Source organism: Rutidosis leptorrhynchoides, chromosome 9 (genome assembly GCF_046630445.1).
Source record: "Rutidosis leptorrhynchoides isolate AG116_Rl617_1_P2 chromosome 9, CSIRO_AGI_Rlap_v1, whole genome shotgun sequence".
NCBI lineage: Eukaryota > Viridiplantae > Streptophyta > Magnoliopsida > Asterales > Asteraceae > Rutidosis > Rutidosis leptorrhynchoides.
This window is the reverse complement of record NC_092341.1, coordinates 7,442,406-7,461,124: the sequence shown is the minus strand read 5'-3', so window position 1 is coordinate 7,461,124 and position 18,719 is coordinate 7,442,406. Positions and strand designations below refer to the sequence as shown.

At 30.6% G+C, this 18,719-nt stretch overlaps 1 protein-coding gene across 1 annotated transcript; it reads left to right on the top strand.

Annotated features, from left to right (window-relative positions):
- Positions 1-14,535: 14,535 nt before the first annotated feature.
- LOC139866445 (uncharacterized) lies at positions 14,536-17,842 on the top strand. Its single transcript, XM_071854681.1, has 7 exons — positions 14,536-14,673; positions 14,765-14,991; positions 15,283-15,323; positions 16,085-16,248; positions 16,608-16,713; positions 16,800-16,969; positions 17,095-17,842. The coding sequence occupies exons 2-7, from the start codon at positions 14,831-14,833 to the stop codon at positions 17,644-17,646; spliced, it is 1,194 nt and encodes a 397-aa protein (XP_071710782.1). The 5' UTR covers positions 14,536-14,673; positions 14,765-14,830; the 3' UTR covers positions 17,647-17,842.
- Positions 17,843-18,719: the final 877 nt, after the last annotated feature.

The following is an 18,719-nucleotide window of genomic DNA, read 5'->3' as shown; positions in this document are numbered from 1 at the left end:
GCATTCACTGAATATCCTATTAGTTTTTAAAAGGAAAGAAAAATTATAATAAGTTATCCAATCAATAGACTTTTCTGATTTTGCCCACGTTTCGAATAGCCAAAAGATGCAGCAGAGGGGCAGGATTCATTTGGTCTCAATATAATTGAGGACTGTTTGGCTCCAATAACCCGGTCCACGTACAAATCTAACTATTACTACGAACCAGAAAATTTTGATGTCTATCAATTTAACCACTTAAAATAAATTTTCATAATTTTAAGAAATTTAGATAAGAAGTAGAATAAAAATCTATGTCCTAAAAACTAGAATAGCGAGAAATAAGAAAGAAAAAGATCTCGTCGAAAAAGGTCGAAAAAGAAAAATGGTTGAAAAATAAAAGGTGACGGAAAAATAAAAGAAACTTATAAAACTTAAAAATACTTGACTAACCTAACCTTATTACTACAACTAACTTAAAATTATAATCGCAAATTGAGATTACTAATTGGAATGATAATTGATACATAGGTAAAAGGTGTCTAAAAATATTAAAGCTTACAGGAAAAACTAAATCCCAAATGGAAATAACTAAAAAAGAAACTAAAACTTAAAAAGGCGTCGCAAAATTCTAAAGTACCTAAATCTTAGTCTAAAGAAAAAGCACTTAAGGGATTTTACGGCAAAGCCTAAAAATCTAGAGGTAAAAATAACTATTGCAAAAACTAAGTTTAAAACTAAATATGAGCTAAAAATACAATTATTACGCTAAAACGATTGAAAAGGGACAAAATATAAAAATTTACAAAAAGTTGTAAAAAGTACAATTTTTATAAAAATATTATTTTTATATTAATTATTTTATTAAAACTACTAATTTTATAAATTTAATTAAACTAATTAAACAAAATATTAATAAAAACTAAAATACATATTTAATTAAAACCTAATTAGGGTTTTATATTAATAATTATAATAATAATTCGTAATTAATGCCTGATTAGGGTTCTGTCGGCGTGTCAGGTTATCTCCGCGACTTGCGGTATTCTATGCAGCAAACCCCGGGACTCGCGGGGTTTCAAAATTCAACCCTGGAATAGTTTTAAATCGACGCATTTTTTTTTATTTTTTTTTTTATTTTTTATTTTCTGTTTTTATATTTTATGTTTATATAATCTAAAATTTTTTATATAATTTAAATAAAACTTATCTTTAATAACTAAGATAAAAATAAAATACTTTATAATAATCTAAAAAAATAGATTTATATATATTTATATTATTTTTTTTTCGGTTTTTTATATTTATAAAATATATTTATAAAATAAATTAAATAAAACTTATATTTTTACAAACTAAAGATACTTTATAAAACTTAAATATTTAACAAAATCTTAAAAATATTTATATTTTTGTTTTTCTTTTTATATTTTCAAATATTTAAAACGTATTTTTATAAAAACGAATTTTAATAAAAGTAAACTAAAATTTTTTTATTTTTTTTTATGTAGCGTTGCGCTTCCGGCTTTTAAGAGAGTTCCCCGGCAGCGGCGCCAAAAATAACTTGATGTTTTAGCAGAGGGGTACAAAATAATTTATATTTTAGCAGGACATACTATTAAATACGATACAATTTTACACAAGATATTTATTTATTTAGAGAATGGATATACTTAAACCTTGCTACAACACTTATAGGCAGTGTACCTAATCGTACAGTAGTGTAGTTTTTAGTAAGTCCGGTTCGTTCCACAGGGAATCTTTTTAAACAAAGCTTAACGCTATATTAGTTTACTTTTATAAAAATACAAATATATATATAAGTAATATTATTATTATAAAGGGGGGGGGGGTTTACCGTTTAATGACCGGTTTATAGATTTTAAAACTTTAGTCGCAGTTAAAACCAAATGTAAAATATTAAAAATAAATACAAGACTTAAATTAAAGCGTAAAGTAAATAGCGATAATGAAATTGAGAATAATAAAAGTGCGATAAAATAAACTTGCGATAATTAAAAAGTACGATAATTAAAAGTGCAATTAAATACAATAACAATAAAAATGCGATAATTAGAAGTGCAATTAAATATAAAATAAAGGAAATTAAATATGAAATAAAAGAATTATGCTTATTTAAACTTCCGTAATCATGATGTTTGACGTGTTGATTTTAGTTTTATGCCCATGGGTTAATTGTCCTTTGTCCTGGATTATTTAATATGTCCATACGGATTTGTCCATAATAGTCCATCAGTCATAAATATAAAGAGCGAAAGCCTTCGTCAAATTATTCTTATTCCCGAAGTTAAATATTCCAACTAATTGGGGATTCGAAGTGTAACAAGGTTTTAATACTTTGTTTAATGAATACACCAGGTTATCGACTGCGTGTAAACCAAGGTTTTACTACTTTGTTAACAATTACACCAATTACCCTTGAATGTAATTTCACCCCTGTTTTAATTATTCTAGTGGCTATTAATCCATTCTCGTGTCCGGTTAAATGAACGATTATTCGTACATATAAATACCCCGCCCATCGTGTCCGATCGAGTGTATATGGTAATTTATAGGGACGCCCAATTGTAAATCTTTATATTAACATTAACAAACTATCATTTAGTTAAACAAATATAAAGCCCATTAATAGCCCATAGTCTAATTTCCACAAGTGTCGTTCTTTTATCCAAACCCCAATTATGGTACAAAGCCCAATTACCCAATTTTAGTAATTAGCCCAACATCATGATTACTTCGGATTAAATAAGCATAATAATAACTTAGCTACGAGACATTAATGTAAAAAGGTTGAACATAACTTACAATGATTAAAAATAGCGTAGCGTTACACGGACAGAATTTTGACTTACACCCTTACAATATTCGCTAACATACCCTTATTATTAGAATTATAATTAAAATTAAAATTAAAATTAAAATATAAATATTTACGTAGTATTATGAGAGAAGAAGAAAAAGATGATTAAAAATGCTCAGAATTCGGTTGCTTTTATAGGGACTTTCAAAACTTGGGGCTCCGCGACTCGCGGCATTTTTGGCCTTCAAACTCCGCGAGTCGCGGAGATTGAAATTACAGCTCAGTCCAGTTCAGAGTCTTTCTTGCCGACGGTTTTTATTATTTATTATAATATATAAATAATTATAAGAATTATTTAAATATTATATTATATTTATGTGCATAGTTGACTTGTAATTTTTAGTCCGTTGCGTCGAGCGTTGAGAGTTGACTCTGGTCCCGGTTCCGGATTTTCGAACGTCCTTGCGTACAATTTAATATCTTGTACTTTGCGTTTTGAATCTTGTACTCTTGTAATTTCGAGACGTTTCTTATCAATAATTGGAACCTCTTTGATTGTATTTTGTACTTTTGAGCTTTTTGGTCGTTTGCGTCTTCAATTCGTCGAATCTGTCTTTTGTCTTCACCTTTTATTATTTAAACGAATATCACTTGTAAATAGAACAATTGCAACTAAAAGCTTGTCTTTCTTGAGGAATAATGCTATGAAATATATGTTCGTTTTTAGCATTATCAAATTCTATATCCAAAACGGCAATAACTTAATTAGCACTAAAATATATAAACGACGTCGCAAAATTCTAAAGCGCCTAAATCTTAATCTAAAGAAAAAACACTTAAGGGATTTTACGACAAAGTCTTAAAATCTATAAATAACTACGTCAAAATACTAAATTAAAACTAATTACGAACGAAAAATATACAAATTACGAATTAAACGATTAAAATATACAATTTATAAAAAGAAATAAAAATGATAATATTACTTATTTTTATAAAAATATTATTTTTATATTATTATTTTATAAAAGTATTTAATATAATAAACTTAATAAAACTAAAACTAAAAACTAAAACCTAAAATATTAAACAATTAAAACCCTAATTATGTTAATTAATAATAATTATTTATTAAAAACCCTACGCGTATTAATTAAGTCCTAGGATCAGCCTGTCAGAGCAGGTCATGCGGTCGCATGAGTTATTAAGGCTCTGTTCATGCGATTGCATGAAATCAGATACCAGGCTTGGTGTTGGGCTTCTACAGTACTAGGCCCGAATAATTTTTAATATATATATATTTTTTCTGTTTACTGATTTTTAATAAAATAAAAATAACATAACTTAAATAAAACTTATAAATAAAAAAAAATAATTTACTTATTAGTTTTTATAAGTTTTAACAATAAAAATATAAACTTTTTAATTAAAATACTTAAAAATATAGAAATATATATATATATATATATATATATATATATATATATATATATATATATATATATATATATATATATATATATATATATATATATATGTTCTTTTTATATTTTAAAAACTTATATATTTTTACAAGACTAGCTTAAAACTATTTTTTATAGCGTTTCGCTTAGTCCCCGGCAGCGGGGCCAAAAACTTGATGTGTGCAGCGGCATATACGAAATAGTTATATTTTTACTACTAAATACGATATAATTTACACAAGTTTTTTATTTATTTATATAGATGGGATATACCTAAACCTTGCTACAACACTTATAGGCAGTGTACCTAATCGTAGAGTAGTGTAGTTTTTAGTAAGTCCGGTTCGTTCCACAGGGAGCTAGCTGAGTTTAACGCTATATTTTTAACAACTATAATATATATTATTATATATAGTAATATTATTATAAAAGGGGGTTTTACCGTTTAATGACCGGTTTGTCGATTTTAAATAAAGCGTAAAGATAAATGACGATAATATAAATGACAGAATTTAAATTGCGATAAAGTAAATTGCAGTAATTAGAATGACAGTAAATAAATGTACGATGAAATATGAAATAAAAGTATTATGCTTATTTAAACTTCCGTAATCATGATGTTTGACGTGTTGATTTTAATTTATTACCCTGGTTAATTGTCCTTTGTCCTGGTTTATTTGATACCTATCTGGTTTTTGTCCATAATAGTCCATCGGTCATAATTATAAAATGCTCGTCAAATTAACCTTATTCCCGAAGTCAAATATTCCAACTAATTAGGGATTCGAACTGTAACAAGGTTTTAATACTTTGTTTAATGATTACACCAGGTTATCGACTGAGTATAATCCAAGGTTTTATTACTTTGTTAACAATTACACCAATTATCCTTGTATGTAATCCAACCCTGATTTAATGAGATATGAATATTAATATACCCACTTGATCAGAATGAATAATCAATTACCCAACCTGAATAATTAATTAAATGATCGTAAAAGATGTCGTATAAACGTCACTAAATAGAACATACATAATCATTTTAATAATTATTAGATTAACTAATTTGAAGATAGGTTCGACAGATTCTAATGAGTTGTCATTCGATTAGACAATACCCCATATCTATTAATAGTCAATAGTCCAATGTCCACAAGTGTCGGTCTTTTGTCCAAACCTTAATTATGGTACAAAATCTGATAACCCCGTCTTAATATTTAGTCTAACATCGTGATTACTTCGGCTTAAATAAGCATAATAATAACTTAGTTACGAGACATTAATTTAAAAAAGAAGAACATAGCTTACAGTGGTATTTAATCGCGTAGCGTTACACGGACAGAGTTCTGACTTTAAAACCCGTAAAACATTTCTTACATTAACCCAACTAAACCATAATTTATTATTAATCTTAATTATAATTATATATATTACATAGAGAGAAAGAGATATTGAAAAAGGTATATAAATTCGTCCAAAAAATGCTGAATTTATAGAATGTGGCCTGCTACAGTAACTCATGCGATCGCATGAGATTTTAGTGCAAATCTCATGCACTCGCATGGCCTCATGCACTCGCATGGGTTTTATGCCTATTTCTCATGCGATCGCATGGCCGTCAGATCCAGCTCACATATTTTTTGTTTGCTAGTTTGTCGACGTTATTTAATATAATATATAATATATAAGTAATTTATATAATTATTTAAATATTATATTATATTCTTGTGCATAGTTGACTTGTAATTTTAGCTCCGTTGCGTCGCGCGTTGATAGTTGGCTCAGGTCCCGGTTCCGATTTTTCGAACGTCCTTTCGTATAATTTAATATCTTGTACTTTGAGTTTTGCAACTCGTACTCTTGTAATTTTGAGACGTTTCTCATCAATAAATTGAACCACTTGAATTATATCTTGTACATTTGAGCTTTGGTCATTTGCTTCTTCAAATCGTCGTTTTCTTCTTTTGTCTTCGCACTTATTTATTTAAACGAATATTACATAAAAATAGAACAATTGCAACTAAAAGTTTTACATATTGGAAGGATATTGATACTAAATATATGTTCCTTTTTAGCATTATCAACATGTATTCTCAGTCTCAAAAATATATATTGCAAAAGCATTTAAAAGGGAGCAAATGAAACTCACTATACTGTATTTTGTAGTAAAAATACATATGACGGTACTGAACAATGCAGGGTTGGCCTCGGATTCACGAACCTATATTATTTGTATATTCATTAATACATATAATCGAAATCGAAAAAATATATATATATAATTATTAGTGATATGATTTTTATATTAATAACTTCTATATAAATCCTTATTTAATTAAATGTAAACATTTTGTATATTTAACATAAATAAGAGTATTAATATAGTTAGGTTACGTATATTAAATATATTTTTGGTATATAACGTTTGTTTGTTGAAACTAGTAATTATAATAATACTTATATAATATTTGTCATAGTACAAAAGATAATACTGATAATACTAAAAATAATAATGTTGATAATTCTATTAGTGATAATAATAATGATATTAATAATAATAATCGTAAAACTATTAATTTTATTATGGATGATAGTTATGATAATGGTTTACATAATAATAATAATACTCATTATAAATGATAATAATAATAATAATAATAATAATAATAATAATAATACTATTAATTATAAAATGGTACAATTTTTAATGAAATTAATACTAAATCTTATTATTTTCATGAAATAATAATGATAATAATAATAATAATCATAATCATCATAATGATAATAATATTTATATTAATCTTTGTAATAATGATAATAATAATAGTAATTAGTACTCTGTAATGATAATAATACTAGTAATAATAATATTAGTAGTAATTTACTTATTATAATCATAATAATACTAATAACAAGTGTTAATTAATAATACTACTAATTATAATACTAGTGATAATAATAATATTAGTAGTTATTAATAAAATGAAAACTTTAGTATTGATGGTAATGAAAATAATCATTTTAATGATAATAATACTATAATGTTAACATTAATACTAATAATAATATTAATAATACCTATAACAATTTAATGATAATAGCAATAATAATAATACTTAAGGATAATACTAAAATGGTAATAATAATATTCATAATACATATGCTAATACTAATGATAACAATTATAATATTTATGAATGTAAATATGATAATAATATTTATAATAATACTAATAACAACAATAATAATAATAACAATGATAATATTAATAATAATAATAATAATAATTTGAATATGGAACTACCTTTATAGGCTTAAAAACACAATAAAATGCCCAAGCCAGGACTCGAACCCGCAACCTGCCGCTCACACATAAACACCCATGACCATCCTGCTAATTCCGTTTTTCTGAATTATATCCTAAACCATTCTATATAACACGCGTTTCTGTTTTTAATTCATCTTCTTCATCATAATAATGAGGTCGAGCAGAGATTTAATCAAAACAAAATAACGAATTGGTTTTAAGATTAGAAACAAACCAGACACGCTTCATCCAAGTGATTAAACTTAACAAAAAATATAAAAATAAATAAATAAATAAATAAAGAAAATCCCTGCTGCTGTTGCTTCGTAAATGAAAAAAAAAATTATATGATTTTGATTTCTAGCATGTTTTGATCAAAGGTTTCAACAACAACTATATTTCAAATCACTCCTTGATACTATCTGAACCATCAATTTAACATACAACATCAAAACGAATTCAAATTCTTCAAAGAACAAAATGTTTGACTTTTTAGAAATTAGGTTTGACTCCTCAAATTCGAATTTGATTTTACGAATTGGAACCTGGAAATTTGGGTAAACATTCCTGACATGATTTAAGATACATCTGCACTTTTAGATTTTAAATACTGATTCAATTTCAAGTGATTGATGAAAAAGTTGAGGTACATGGGACCGTATGTGTTCCTCCTCCATTTCTGTTTAATTTTCGATATAAAAAGCTGTGAAGAGATTATAATTGAGAATGGTGCTGAATAATGGAACGATTATTGGTAGTTGATTGATATCAGGTGAAGATTTTGATCGACATAAAATCACGGGTATGCAGGAAGTAACAAGAAAAATAAAATAAAAAAGAAAGACTGATTGGTACGCGATATATACACATACACACGTGATATTAGCTGTTATAATTTATTTATTTTATAATTAATAAATATAATAAATAATAATTTTGTTAACTATTATTAGTAATAAAAATAAAATACTAATAATATAATAATAATGATATTAATAATATTACTAATGATAATAATAACAAAAATTGATAACAACTATGATAATAATGTTAATACTTAATAATACTAGTTTTAATATAACAATTTAATATTACTACATAATTAATTATATGGAAGAAAATATTATAATTTTCTACATATTATTTATAACATACTTATTTTACAATAATTATATAAATAACTTATGTATAGAAATTTTATATATGTTACATATTATTAATTATGCAATTCATAAAATGACATTCCTGAAATATTTAATATTCAAACATCAGAATATATGGAACTCGTATATATATATTTATTTCAATAACAACTTAACTATCCTATTTACTTTTTTATACTTTAATTCAAATATTTAAAATGTGCTTTATTAATTTAAAATATTATATATATACTTATATTCATATACACTTAATTCTTTATAATTAATTGTTCGTGAATCGTCGAACACAGTCAAAGGGTAATCGAATACATGAGCACAGTTCAAATTTTTTTTTAGACTTCAACATTACAAACTTTGCTTATCGTGTTGAAATTATATTAAGATTGAGTTTAAATTTGGTCGGAAATTTCCGGGTCGTCACACCCTAACGTTCGTCACACAATTCTATTAAATTTTGACATGTGCAAAATAGTCATATTCTTTATTGCTTCTGTTTAAAGCCCTAATTTTGTGTGCACGTGCTTTCATTATTTGTGCATCAGAAAACCTTCACATACACCATGCCCTAATCTTCATCGTTTCCTCATATCATTCGATACAAACCTTCACATACACCATGCCCTAATCTTCATCGTTTCCCTATATCATTCGATACACCCATATGTAATAAATCGATGGATGTAGAGGTGAGCAAATACACAAAAAACCAAGAATTTACACACGTACAAGGAAAATCAATTTTCAATTGTGTAAACTCGATAGACTAGAAGACTCTAAATCCATTAACTACAAACACCACGTGAATAAGTGTAGTCTTTAAATGTATATATCGATCGTCGGAGACAAAAAATTGCTAAGAAAACTAAGCTCATGTTTGATTACAGCGGAACGTTTAATCATTTAGTATTTAATACATTTATTTTTACTTATGTGAATGACAAATCATATTGAACAATAAAAAAATGTGTTTAAACCGTTAAGAGTTGAAATACTCTATTAACTATTCAACACATTTTTTTTTTTTTGAAAAGCAAAATATATTATAACTCGAAGCAATTTACATGCGTACGTGATCCTTATAAAATGGATCACCTATGAAGAAATAAGCACGACTACACTAGAAAAACATGAAATACATGAAATGGGCTGCGAAGGCAGCAACCCTTACAACACTACTCACGAAATGCTAAGATAAAAGCTTGGATTAGAAAGCTAAGTGAGCCACTCGATGTTTCTTCCTCTCGATCTATTTGCGAATCAAAAGATTTGGTTTGAATTTCATTTAGTCTTGCCGGTGCGTTCCAACATTTGCCTTGAAATACCATGTTATTACGGTTCTTCCAAATTAAATACTACAAACCCAAATCAATGCTTGCCAAATCATCTTCCCGAAGTGTGACATAGAATGGTTCCCATGCTCACTAAGAAGTTCAGACAAGTTAAAAGTTGAAAAATTCCCTAGATTCCACCACTCGACTACATGTTTGCAAAAGACGAATGTATGGTCCACCGATTCTAAGTCGTCGTCACAAAGAGGTCACCAAACCGAGTGAAGGTCAATGCTCCTTTTGTCGAGTTCGACTCTCACCGGAATCCTTTTTTTCAAGACTCTCCAAATAAAGATTTTGATCTTCTTTGGTACTAGCTTATTTCGAATCGTTTCTTGCTGTGGAGAAGCCGAAGCCAAGAGTTGATCATCAATGACATCAGTTAGTAACTTTATGGTGAAAATTCCATTATTTGCCATGTTCCAACGCCATGTGTCTGTATTGCTATTATTGAAACTCACTGATGAAACTAGAGTGATCAAACTGTCATACTTACTTGATGTGCGTCCGGTAGGTACTCGTAGCCAATTCCAGGAAAAACTGCACACTCCTCGCTATATGAAACTCGATCTTTGACTGTTGCAGCCTGCTGACTTTCTACCCTGTATAATATTGGGTATAGGCTGCAAAGTTTCTCAGTTCCAGTCCAACGATCCTGCCAAAATGAGATAGAGCTTCCATCACCTATGACCCTGACAAAAGAACTTTTAAAAGCCACTTGAAAATCGTCCAAGGAGTTACATGCTAAAACAATGTTACTCCAAACTCCTGTTGACAAAGGATGAAAGTTATCATCCTCCTCATTTGGCCACCACACGGTCCATGTATACTACATACAACTTTTACCCAAAGTGCGTTGGTGTCGGTTTTGAACCTCCACCACCACTTTCCCAAAAGCGTAAGATTTTTACCCCTCAATGACCCAATATTTAACCCCCCCAATTCCCATAATTATGTATTACATTTTCCCCTTTGACCCATGGTATTTTGGAACTCGAGCCCGACCCGCCCCAAAAAAACACTCTCCTTATACTCTAGAGAATTTTTAACACACAAGGCGAAGCGCAAAAGATCGAGAAGTAGTACAACGGGAGACTAGAGAGGATCGATTTTATTAGAACTAGTCTTCCTCCAAAGGACAACGAACGAATCTTCCATCCCGAAAGTCTAGAATTGAATTTGTCGATGACCGGACGCCAATCTCTTAACTTATTCATTTTTGCACCTATTGACAACCCGAGATAAATAAAAGGAAATTTACCTACTTGGCATCCCATTCGATTTTCTATATGACTAACCTCCGAGTAATCTACCACGACTCCATAAACACAACTTTTTGAAAGTTCACTTTTAAGCCGGATGCGAGTTCAAAGCACTTTAACAAATTCCTTAAATTGTATGCATTTCATCGGTTCCATTCTCCAAAAAAAATAGTGTCGTCCGTGTATTGAAGATGTGATATGAGAACTCTGTCATTCCCGACTTCTATCCCTTTTAAGAGTCCTTTGTCCAAAGCTGCTTTTGTAAGAATGTTAAGCCCTTCCGCTGCTAAGATGAAAAGAAAAGGTGATAAAGGATCGCCTTGTCGCACACCTCTTCTTAGTGAGAACTCATTAGTTGGTGAGTCGTTGACCAAAATGGATAAGGAAGCTGATGTGAGACATGACATAATCCATTTTCTCCATTTACACCCGAACCCCATGCTCTTCATAACTTTTAGAAGGAAACCCCAATTGAGACTATCGAAGGATTTTTTGAAGTCAACTTTAAAAACAATACCCTTTTTCCGATTGACTTTAAGAAAGTCAATGGTTTCATTTGCGATTAAAGCACCATCTAGAATGTATAAGGAATGCACTTTGCTCGGATCCCACTAAAGATGGAAGAACCTTTCGAAGTCGATTGGATAGAATTTTTGCCACAATTTTGTAATAACTACCAATTAGACTGATTGGTCGAAAAATCACAAAGTCCCAACAGATCCGATTTCTTTGGAATAAGCGTAACGAAAGATGCATTCCTTTTAATACTCACTTAAATTATACCTAAACATTTACTAGTATTAAACAACTATACCTTTCATACATTCACATATTTTTTATACAGTAATTTTACATAATTTAGAGTGTCCATTCATAATAAATTCAATCAAAACCTTCAAATCATTAAGATTTTATGTCATTCTGTATTTTATCATTATGACATTATGGGCGGAAAAAGATTGTTTCACGTAATCGTTGACCTCTTGCCAACTAATTGTGAGTATCTTTATCGAGATCATAAGAAAATTGTACAAAAGCATTTTTTTTCTTTCTAAGAATTGTGTCAGTTCCACGTAGTTTAACAATGTTGTATAAGAACATCACAAATTTGAAACCATATATCATCAAAGGTGTTTATGAACGGACAACCTTAACCATGTATTATCAAGCATGTTGACCTCAAATCATGTGAGATTTATCTCTTAGTATGAACAAAATTATTGAAATGAGTGATTTGTCTCTTAGTAGTACATCGGACAAAAAAGTAAATTTCTAACTATCATATTTAGTTTATGCTTCAACGTCAACTAACTACTTTCGTGGTTTCACCAAATAAACCATTGTGAGATATTGTGAGAAATGTTATGGGTGATGTGTAGTTGTGGGGGAATATTTTGTTGACGTTTCAATGTTGTGAAACCCCATACCCTACATTCGTGGGATTGGGTATTGTTGTTGTTGTTTCAATGTTGTGAAAACTAGGGTTTGTTATGATAATGTTGCGGGTGATGTGTTAAAATATTATTGGTAGTACGGAAGAAAGACAAAGGAATTTTTTTTTATAACTAAAACTAACCAATTAGAATGAAGTAAATTTCGTTGTACCCGTGGTAATTATGCCCAACACCCATCCACAACGCCTCCACAACTCCCCATAACAAGCGTTGTGAGTGTTGTTAAGGTGCACATCAGACGCTCCACACTCCTACACAACTTCATAACAAATGGTCTAATTCAGTTCGAAATACTCGGGCTCGATTCCTATATAACCACATTGATACAGAGTATTTGCTATTGATATATTGGTTTAAAAAGATAAAAGATAAAATTGTGCGGATAGTCTCCGTGATTTATTCTAATGTTTATGCAGTCCCTAAACTTTGAATTTTGCGTTGGTAGTGCTCTTAATTATATTTTTTTCACTGGTAATCCCTCTGTCACTTAACCGTAAATTGTTTCGTTAAATCATGATAGGTGTTTAACATGTTAGGGTATTTGGTCATTTTATCTTTTTTTTTAATAACCCTAAAATCTTCATGTTCTTCACAAATCCTTCACCAATTCATTCAAGATTTCAAACATCTTTAATAAAATCAAAAAAAATATGAAACATCTCTTCCCTAGTTTTTAAGACAATCAATCAAGCATCTCTAATTAAATTATAAACCTAACAATATATTATGTACGCATAAATTTAACCTTAAATAAAAAAAAAAACGCATACCTAAATTGATTTCTAATTCTACAACCCAAAATAAGAACTTAGGATAATTTTTTACACCTACCTTCACTACACCTAATTCTACAAGATCACAGAGGGTTCCAGATCTGAAAAAAATAAATAAAAGTTTCTCGCTAAATCTCACCCCAACGCGGTCAAGTTCTTAAATAAAAAAAGTTTCACCATGTTCTTCCAAGTTTGAAACTTCTGGTTAGATGCCAATGTCGGACCTACGGTGGTTAGTGGCACATAATCAATCGAGTTTTCGATGAGGTTACAGAGATGACACATATGGATGTGAAAAACGTGACAAAGATGCCATATCCAGTGGCAGTGCTTATCTGAAAAACTTGTACATCACCCACTAGATGATGTATGAAGTGGTGGCACAACTTTTTCCCAATTCAAAATGCCATCTAAATCGTTTTTTTCTTCTTCATAAAAGTGCTACTAGTGTTTGCTTTGAGAACTCGGTACAAGATATATGGATGCGAAGAAATATGTGTTTAGTAGGATACGACATAACATATGCATCTGAATGATACGCTTTTTATTTTAAAAATAGAGTTTTCCTTTTCATTATAGTTTGATTCATTGAATTTATGATTAACTAACACTAATCAAAGATTTGGTGAGCATCTTAATAGGTGTTTAATGTTGCCATCAAAAGATCATTACCGTTTTTAATTTTGATTTTGTAATGGTTTTCAACTTTAATTTGCAGCTTTATTATTTAGATGGTTTTTTGAAAAAGACAGTGAAGAAAGAAAGGGAAGAAAAGTAAATTGACAAAAATACCCTCATATGTTTGGAAGATGTCATGATTTAACGGAACAAACTGACGGCCATGTGATGGAGGGATTACAATTAAGAAAGTTAAAGTTTAGGGACTACGTGTGAAAAAAGTAAACCACAGGGACTATGCCCATATTTTTGTCAAGATAAAAAGACTATTGAAAAAAAGAAAACGATTCTGGGATTTTAAACAACGCGGCGTCTATCTTCTTTCGACTTTTATTAGGGTTTCTGTTTCTTTCAAATCATCATCTATTTCAAAAACCTAATTTCTTCCATCAAAATCCTCCTTACAAATTAAACAACAAACTCAACATATCTCCTTCTACAGGTTATGCATATAAATACACATACGTACACATGTTTTCCCTTTCTCCCAGCCTCAAAACGAAATTCAATCTTATTATTTATTTAATTTGCAGGTTTATATTTAGACGCAGAGGATATCGACAAATTATACAAATTAGAGGTATACACTTCGCGAAAAAATGGATGGACCGTATGTTAATGGCGACGATGAGCAACTACAGTTTAATACCATGGCGAATCAAAATCATGAAGAATATGATGATAATAATAATGTAGATGGTAGTGGTGCTAATGTTATAAGGCATTCAATCAATGATACTAGTCGTGATTCTTCAGCAGGGTTAGTTTATTGTTGTTTAGTATTAGTATTAGTATAGCTTGTGTATTTGGTTATAATTAGGGTTTGTGAATGTTATTGATATGTTTAGTATATGTATAGCTATAGATATTGATGAAATTCATGTACAGTGATGTGTTGGATTTAATAGTGGGAGAGATAGAAGTTTGATTGTATAGTATTAGTATTAGTATTAGTATGTTTGGTTATACAGGATATGTATGAGAAACAAAAAGGATGAAGATTGTGTTATGAGTTTGAAAGTAACTTTTGTAAATTTTTATTGTGTGATAGAAAGCTTTTTGTGGGAGGAATTGCTTGGGAGACTTCTGAAGGTATGTTGATTATAATTTAATGTCTTTATGTTATTATGCGTATTATTTTTTTTGTCTTTATTCGTGTAGAGTAGAATATTATGATATGTTTACTTGGAATGTTAATAGTTTGATTTGATTAGAAGTATTTAAAAAAATTATGATAGGGGTGAGCAAGCTGCTAGGTTTTGTTTCTAGGAATGAAATGTTGCGCAAAACTGCAAAAGTACTTAGCTATTTAAGCTACTATAAATAACTTATGTTTTTTATTTCATTAATCTCGTGAATTAGATGTTAGCCAAATAATGATAAAAATATGAGTTTATCTTTATAGAAGATATGCTTATGCTCCTGCCATATGCTATGCCTCAAGCATACCTAAAGTAGAGAGCTAACACGTGAATGGGGTGTGGATGTGTGATCTCTTATAATTATTGAGTAATGTTAGAGGCAATTTATTGATGACGTGTTGTCAAGGTATTATTGCCGATAAATATAGATGGTACTTTTATTTGAACCACATAAAGATTAAGATGAACAATATGAGGATGAGGGTGATCCCTTGTAGCAATAATTTGATATAATCATTTACAAACGCATTGCACACTAGCCTTGTTTATGCACAAAGTTGCTTATGCCTGATTTTTTCTTAGCGATTACATGTTTGCTCCATATTTGTAGTTTCTAACAAAATAAGTTGATTGGTTTAATTATATTATCACGAGTGTTTATATGCTGTTTCATCATGATTGCTAACATTAAGTTCTGTCACTTGTTTCCAGAGGCTTTCAGCAATTACTTCAGCAACTATGGAGAAATAACAGATTCTGTGATAATGATGGATAAAATTACTGGCCGACCACGTGGATTTGGATTTGTAACATTTGCTGACCCATCTGACGCTGATAAAGTCCTGGCACAAGATCATGTGATAGATGGTAGACCGGTAAGGGACTTGTCTTTGATTTTATTACATCAAATGAGACGTATAGGAAGAACTGTAACAGGCGAGTTTTATGGGTCAACACACATTGGGCTGGACTAAGTTTGTTGACCGTCCTGCACCATTTTTACTCTTGTAATGGTTTTTTTTTTTACTAATGTAATTACAGAAAGTACATAGTATATTATTAGAATACATAGCAGTGTATTTTGATGAAAGGATATAGGAGGTTTAAAGCATATGAAAACAGTTGGGTATTAATCTGGTTTCTTTGGTCAGGAAAGTGACCTTTTGCAGATGTTAACTGTAATTGTTATGCACGTCTTTTTTTTTTTTTAATTAATAATATGGTCTTGACTCAGGTCGAAGTGAAGAGGACAGTTCCTAGAGACGATGCTCAGGGTGGTAGAGGGGTATTAAGAACGAAGAAAATCTTTGTTGGTGGTATACCATTGACTCTATCAGAAGGTATCAAAATGTTATGTTTTAATATCGGTTATCTTAAAAGTTAAAACATGAATTTGTGTCTATTAATTTGTAACTTCGATGCACAGATGAAATGAGAGAGTACTTCTCCAATTATGGCGAGGTAATTGAGCATCAGATTATGCTAGATCATGTCACTGGACGTTCGAGAGGCTTTGGATTTGTTACTTTTGATAGTGAAGAAGCTGTTGATAAGATCTTCCATGACGGTCAAATTCACGAACTTGGAGGCAAACAAGTAAGTAAATATATTTGTAGGCTTAAGTGCTTAATACTATGTTAATGAGTTGAAAATCGGTTATTATATTATATACTTATAATGTTTAAAAAGCTACTAAGGTGTCATTATGTCAATCATAATAGGTGGAGGTAAAAAGGGCTGAGCCAAAAAGAGGAGGTGGTGATTTCTCATATGACAACAGGTCCCGCCGTGGTGGTGGTGGTTATGGAAGTGGCAGTGGAGGTTATGGAAGGGGTTTTGGTAGGGGTTCATCTGGGTATGGAGGTGGATATGGTGGAAAAGCAGACAGAGGGTATGATGATTATGGTGGTGGTTATTCTGGTTATGATGGTGGTTATGGGGGAGGCTATGGAAGTAGCTCTGCGGGTTTTTATCCTGGTTATGGTGGATACGGGTATGGGTATGGGTTTGGTGGCCCTATGTATGGTGGTGCTGGATATGCAGGTGCTGGTTACAGTGGTTATGGTGGCGGGTCTGCTGGCTATGGCGGAGGTAGGGGTGGTTATGGAAGTGGTAGTGGAGGTTCTGGTGGGTATGGTGGTAAGGGGTTTGGTAGGGCAGCTGGAGGTGGATCTGGATACGGATATGGATACGGGTATGATGGTAGTAAAGGGTACGATAATGGTAATAGTGGAAGCAGTGGTAGTGGAAGGTTTCATCCATATAGGAAGTGAGAGTCTATGATAGTAGCTAGATGACATGCTAAAGTTGGAATTTGCAGATTCTGTCGTGCATTTTGATCATGTATCCTACTAGCAACTTAGAAATTGAGTAATGGAAAAGTCGAATTTGTAACTTGTAGGATTATATTTTCAGACAAGTCAAATTGATTGTGTTTTGTTGTTCAATTTCATGAACATGGTTCTTGTATTACTTCACCTCTTCAGTAGAGGAAAGGTCTCTACTGCTTTCTCAAATCTTGCTATGGTGAAATGATCGTTTTTCTCTCTTTATTTTAAGATTATTGAATCAGAGTTTTGGTTGTTCATTGCTGATATGTATATGCAAGTGGCAATAAGACCTTGATGAAATTTCAATTCATGAATCATGGTGACTCAAATGAGAATCCATTATGGTGTCTAATCTTGTGCAAATTGATCTTTCAATCTAATATTGTTTCATGAAGCCATTGAAGTATTAACCTACATTATAAATCATTCTGGAGAACGGCCCGTAAATTTTGTAATTACTTACGATTACTTTTATCAAATTTTGGTTACTGTTTTGTAGGTTAAAATGACATTTAAAATTTTGGTTACAGTTTTATAAGTTAAAGTGACATTCAAAATGTAGGAAAATAGCAAATTTGACATTTATTCTAACAGTTTTATTTGCAATTCCAAATACATAGTTGAAGCGAATGTACACCACCCTGCCGACATTATCATCTCCAATATAGAGATCCAAGATAACTTATTTTCTAGATTACTCTTAGAGTGCTCCCATCAGTACCTTCTTCACCCCCGCCCTCCCTCGCGCCCTGCAGGGCGCCGATGACACCAAGCCTCCATCAAGCCGCCCTTCTTCCGCCCTAGGTGCCTCACTCTTGTTCCTTTCCTTCTCAAGCACAATGGAGCACGGACAAACTGGAATAGGAAGTGGTACTTTTTGCTTCTTTGCTTGTACATTTGATTAATCAAAATAATACATTGGGTCCCAGTTTTTATGAGGAAGTATGTCATGGTTGGTAGTGTTTAGTCCTGTGTTAGTCCTGACGAGGAAGTGCTGATGTGGCACTAATGTCCCT